Below are 5,809 nucleotides of genomic sequence, written 5' to 3'. Positions count from 1 at the left end.
GCCAACAAGTGGTTGGGGAAAAAATGGAATGAGAAAAATACTGGCCTTTTTTTTTCCTTCAGCTAGCTTACAGGAATTTTTTTCAACCAATTTGTTGAAGCCCCGGAATAGATCTCTGGGACCCCAGACTGGGTGGTGCAAATGGTTTGCACTTGGCTGGCAACCTAAAGTCAGTAATTCGTACCCACCCAGGGGGGTGTGCTGTAGCAGCCAGGCTTGGTGATCTGCTTCAGTTTTGCTTGCAGACAAGACAAGCCCGTGGGGGCAGTTGGACTCACACACGGTGTCTCCATGGGTCAGAATGGACGCAACAGTAGCAGACGGAGTGTGGTCAGTGTGCACAACCCGGATCACTCCACTCATCCTGGCTTCCTTTCAGCCGGCCGCCTCGGGCCGGGCGAGTCACTGGGGCTGCCAACCCGGCATCCAATGTTTTGCCTCAAATCCTTAAGACGCTGAGACACTTGGGATATTAAAGCGGGAGAAAGGTTTTATCAAGTCCAACTTCCTTGTGCAGTTGGGACATTAAAATGTAAACAAGCCTCTACATTTGCAAAAGGCTCCCTGTTGACACCACGTTTTTAAAAACTTCTTTTTAACCATTTTATTGCTGTTACGCAGTATTTGACCTAGATCCTAAATCCTCATAGGGATCCCCAAGATAGATAGTAAACCCGCCGCCCTGGAGAGGCTTTGGGCTTTTAGCAACCCTCTAGGCCAGAGTAGATCTGCCCCCTTTGAGTATCCAAAGCTGTGAATCTTTACCAAAACCGACCACCATTTCTTCCTCTGATGGAGCCGCTGGTGCATTCAAATCCGCAGCTTCTGGGGAACCATTGCAACACCAGCACTCCATGGATCAGTCCCAGTTTACAGTTCTGGCTCCTCAGATTTGGTCAGCGAAGTTCAGAGGGACAGCATGGCAGCCCCCAAGGGACAGAGCAAGTCAATGGCCCAGGGAACAGCATTCGGTGCGCCTTCCCCTTCTGTGTCAGGAGCCATGGTGGCATAGCGGGTTAGCGTGTGGGCTGCTATCTGCAAGGTTAGCAGTTCAAAACCACCAGCTGCTGCGGTGGAGAAAGGTGAGGCTTTCTATACCCATAATGATTTATAGTCGTGGAAACCCACAGGAGCAGTTCTACTTTGTTCCATAGGGTCCCTATGAGCCGGAATTGACTCGATGGTAGGGATTGGGCTTGAATGTTTTGCCCTTGTATACGTAAGTAAATGGTTCCACACTTCCTCGAGCCTTACTGCTGCCCAGAGCCTTGGGACCAGCTCCAAGGAGAGGGCAGGAACCTGCACCCCGCCCACATATGAGTAACACAATGTTCACTTGTGTCCAGGGGGCCCTTGCGTAGCCCCTTCTTCTAGGCTTTGCCCCACCCCCACCACCTGCTATGTGTGCTCCTGTGCTCTGGGGATCTGGCTATTTCCTGGTTGACCAGATTGGGTGTGGAAACCTGCCAGTCCAGTTTGTGGGAACAAAGGTGGCTTTTGTCACTCAGATCATAGTTACTTAAAGAGGTGGGGTGGGGCTTGGAGATAGTGAGGGGGCTACAGGTGCAGGTTGGCCTGCAGGGAACAGGGGATTTAGGATCTCGGAGGTGCCATCGTGCAGGAGCCTGAGTGAAGAGGAGAAGCTGCATTTCGTTGGGGACCCAGGGGGACCTGGCTGCCACTTCAAGTGCTTAGGGACTTCCTGAGGGATCCTCAAGAAGTCTGCGGTTAGACACCTTCTAACCGAGGACCCACACCGTTTTAATGATAAGGGAATCGAGGCCCAGAAAAGTGAGCTCATTTGTGAGGCGTTCACAGCTGGGCTGGAATTCCAACCTGGTTTCTGGGTTCCCTGTCCCCGTGCCTGGCCCTGTGGGGCAGGACACAGGCTCACGGATCCCAGAATCACATCCGTTCCCTTTTTACTGGCCAGTTCCTCTCGACTTGAATTCAGGATGAATGACAGTCCCTTTGGCCACCAGGTACCCACTTGGTTTCTGTGTGGAGCCAGACCCACGTGGCTTCCTGGCCCTAGCTCTGCCCTCTGCGAGTTTCAGAGTTAATGGATACACTCTGAGCTTCCTGATCAACTTCTGAAACAGGAGGTGCATCTCACAAGGTTTTCCTGAGACCCACGTGTGGTCTAACCCCAACTCTGCAGCAGCCTGGTAGGCTCAAGTAGAAGTGTTCCAAGGAGGGAACTCTACAGGAGCCCCATCTTGTGGTTGCAGACCAGCTGGGAGGTTCACACCTTTTTAGTTTTGGCAGCAGAGTGCTTAATCACCACACCCCCAGGCTCTCCTGGTAGCAACCCGCTAGGGCAACAGTGGAACTACCCCATGGGGGTTCCGAGACTGTAAGCCTTTACAGGAGCAGACAGCCTCACATTTCTCCCGAGAAGGCTGGGGAAGGTGGGTGCGAACCACCATGACGTCGCAGCTAGCAGCCCACTGCTCATGCCATTATGTCACCAGGCCCCCTTCATAAGTGGGTAAGGCATGGAGGATTCTGGGACCGTGTCCTGGGTTCCTTTCCTTTGCTGTGTCCCCTTGGTGGAACTTGCTTCACCTGGTTGCCCCAGCACCCTCATCAGTGACTTGGTGTTAATGACAGTGCCTGTCGCACAGGTTGTTGGCAGGAGTGAGGGTGAGTCCTTAGAACTTAGCTGGTGCTGGGTGAGCTCTGCATGGGCATCCCACCACATCCTGACACATGGCGAGCTCCGTGAGGTCATCGGTTGGATCACACTTGTGCCTAACAAAGAGCCAGGCCCCACAAACCTTTCCTGAATGCAGGGACAAGCAAGTAAACAAGACATCGGGATACTTTCTACAGAACTTCTGTCTTCCCAGGCGGTCTGGCTGCGGCGGCGGGCAACATTGACTGTGTTCCCTCTGCACACCCACTTCCCCACCCCAAGCCCAGCTGTGGAAGCTGGGTGACGCAGGAGATGGCGCAAGACCGTCCCTAGACCCCCGTGTTTTTCTAGTCAGCGTGGTGGGAGGCCTTTCCTTTCCCAGGCAGCCTTGCCAGCTTCCTCCAGCAAGCTCCAGTTGCTGGGGAGAGGATAGAAAGGGGGAGGGGGAGGTGCCTCCCGCTATTTACATTTCCCAGGGAAAAGGAGAAGTTGCAGCTGTCGAGCAATGGTTTCCAAATGTGGGGTGGAGAGGCGGCTACTTCGGCTTCATCTCTGGACACTCCTGCCCCCTACCCCCACTCCTGGAAGTCTAGTCTTTTAAAGCTCCTTCCAAACGCATTGCCATCAAATGGATTCTGACTCGCAACGACCCAATAGGACAGTGTAGAACTGCTTCTGTGGGTTTCTGAGACTGTAACTCTTACCAGGGTAGAAAACCTCATCTTTCATTTGTGGAGCGGCTGCTGGTTTTGAACTGCTGACCTTGTGGTTAGCAGCCCAACATGTAACCATTGCACTATTGGGACTCCTTAGGTGGTTCTTGCGTGCACCTACCTGCGTTTGAACCTGCTTTTTGTTTTCTTAATTTCATTCACTCACCAACTATTTATTGTGTGTTTACAGGGTCAGTTCTGAACCAAACAGACATCGATCTGCCTTTGGAGGGCTTACATTCTAGAAGAGGAGATAACAGGCAATGGCCGTGTTAGAATAGCACTAGTAGCCCAGTGGGTTAAGTGTGGCACTGCTCACTGAAAAGTCAGTGGCTCTGTTAGGCTTCTGGGGCGGTTTACCTCGGTTCTTCCTTCGCAACGCTGGAAGAATTCACGCAGCAGAAGCACTTTTGTAAATCCAAGTAACTTTTATGAGGGAAAGGGAAGTTTCATGGATCACAGCCTCAGAAAGTACACGCTATGCCTGGAAAGTGTGCAAGGCCGCATGGTGGGGGCCGTGGGAAAGTATGAGACTGAAAATGACTGTTTCCGGGAAGTGTGGAAAAACACACGGGTGGAATTCCGGGACAGGAGTGTGGAACCTGTGTGCAGGGCCAAGAGCAGGAACCAAGAACAGGAAATCCCAAGAGAGCCAAGAGCATGCGGGCTGCTGAGGGTCCATGGGCGCTTACATGCTGTGCACACTGGAGAGATTCTCACCCACTGCTGGTAGAGCGCACCCACAAGAGAGAAGCTCCTTGCCTGCCCTCGGCCTGCTTTTATCCCCTCCTATTGACCTTATTGGCTGAGTTTAAGTGCACCTGTGTGATGTCATGTGGCTGGTGCCTAGTCTGTCCAGCCCAGTGGAACTCCCACCTAGGCCCAGGTGGACTTACTTAGTCTGCGCATACTCTGTTTTGGATTTTCCCCTAGGTGTCTATTTGGTGTGCCTGCGTTCTTTCCAACCCCTTTGTTGTGGCAGGGACAGGTAATGTCTGTTTACCATAGACATTCAGTGGACACCATCCCCTTTATCCCTGGTCTGGCTACCTTCTTGCTACCACCAGCCACTCTGCAGGAGAACGATGGAGCCCTCTGCTTCCAGAAAGGCCTACAGCCTGGCAAACGGAGCACTTCTCCATGTATGGGTTGCTACGGGTTGGCATCCATTCGCAGGCAATGGGTTTGGGTTGTCTTGGAAAATCATAAGTTTTGTGGAAGGAAAGACAAAGATAGAACAGGGTCAGCAGATCTGGGCGTCCCTCAGTGGCATGGAGCAGTGGGTTTAAAAAACAAAACAAAAAATGATAAGAGCTGTATGAGCCCCCAATAAAATGATTAAAAAAAACCAACAAAGTTGCCATCCATCAATTCCGACTCAAAGCAACCCCATGTGCTGTGACGTAGACCTTGGCTCCGTGGGGTTTTCAGATTCTTCATGGCTGATCGCCAGGCCTTTCTGCAAATGCCTTTGGGTGGATTGGAGTCACCAACTGTTTGATTAGTAGTCAAGAGTTGAACTGTTGGCCACCCTGGGTTCAGGAGTGCTAGGTATCAGCCTTAAATAGCATGACCAGAGAAAGTCTCACTGGAAAGGTCAGGTCTGAGCCAAGTCCCAAGGAACTATAGATGAAGGGAAACACCCACCTGTTGAAAGAGCATCCCATGCAGATAAAGCAGCATGTGCGCTGAGGCTGAAACGTGTCTGGTGTGTAGGAGAAAGAGTTAGAGCAAGGCTTCCAGCAGTATGACAGGAAGACAGGGAGATAAGGGGACAGGGTGATGGTTGACAGGTCCTGTCAAACTGTCATCCTGGGTAGCAGTCTGATCCTGAAGGAACTAGGGAACCCAGGAAGGGTTCTGACTGGAGGAGCAGTGACAGGGTCCAGTTTAGAGTTTGAAGGTAGCACTCTGGCCGCTGCATTACCAACTCGCTGCTTCTCGAATAGTGATAAGTAGTTTGTGTAAGAAAGGGCAAACTCTCAAGTGGTGACATTTCGGGGACCCCCACATTATCCTGCTGGTCAACCCAGTAACATGTCTTCCCATTCTTTCCACAGGGTCCCCACTGTCCCGGTGAAGAACTTGAATGGGTCCAGTCCTGTGAACCCTGCCCTGGCAGGTAAGAGAAACTACAGGGTGGGCTGGACTCATAAATAACTTCAGGGAGAAGGACTGAAAGCATGTTAGTCTGGGTAGACTAGAGAAACAAATTCATAAACACTAGAGAAACAAATTCTCCCTTATATGTATATAAGGAAGAGGTTTATATACAAGAGCAATTGAACACTGAGAAAATATCCCAGCCCAGTCCAGATCAAGTCCATAAGTCTGATATTAGCCCATATGTCCAATATCAATCTATAAAGTCCTCTTCAGACTCATGAAACACATGCAACAAAGCCAAATGCAGGATGATCACAAGCCAGTGGGTAGAAAGTCTTTGGGTCCAATGGCG

The 5,809-nt window shown here is 51.3% G+C and overlaps 1 protein-coding gene across 1 annotated transcript in view; it reads left to right on the top strand.

Moving 5' to 3' along the window:
• DTX4 (deltex E3 ubiquitin ligase 4) overlaps positions 1-5,809 on the top strand; it is a 41,793-nt gene that overhangs the window by 14,057 nt on the left and 21,927 nt on the right. The window contains exon 3 of the mRNA XM_004714997.2: positions 5,412-5,473. Within this exon, the coding sequence (XP_004715054.1) occupies positions 5,412-5,473 (62 nt within the window). The remainder of the gene's footprint in view (positions 1-5,411; positions 5,474-5,809) is intronic.

The sequence above is a fragment of the Echinops telfairi genome, unplaced genomic scaffold (genome assembly GCF_000313985.2).
Source record: "Echinops telfairi isolate 266 unplaced genomic scaffold, ASM31398v2 ScPeMD7_7416;HRSCAF=8454, whole genome shotgun sequence".
In the NCBI taxonomy this organism is placed as follows: Eukaryota; Metazoa; Chordata; class Mammalia; order Afrosoricida; family Tenrecidae; genus Echinops; species Echinops telfairi.
Note: the sequence above shows the minus strand (reverse complement) of the source record. Positions and strands in the feature narration are given on the sequence as shown.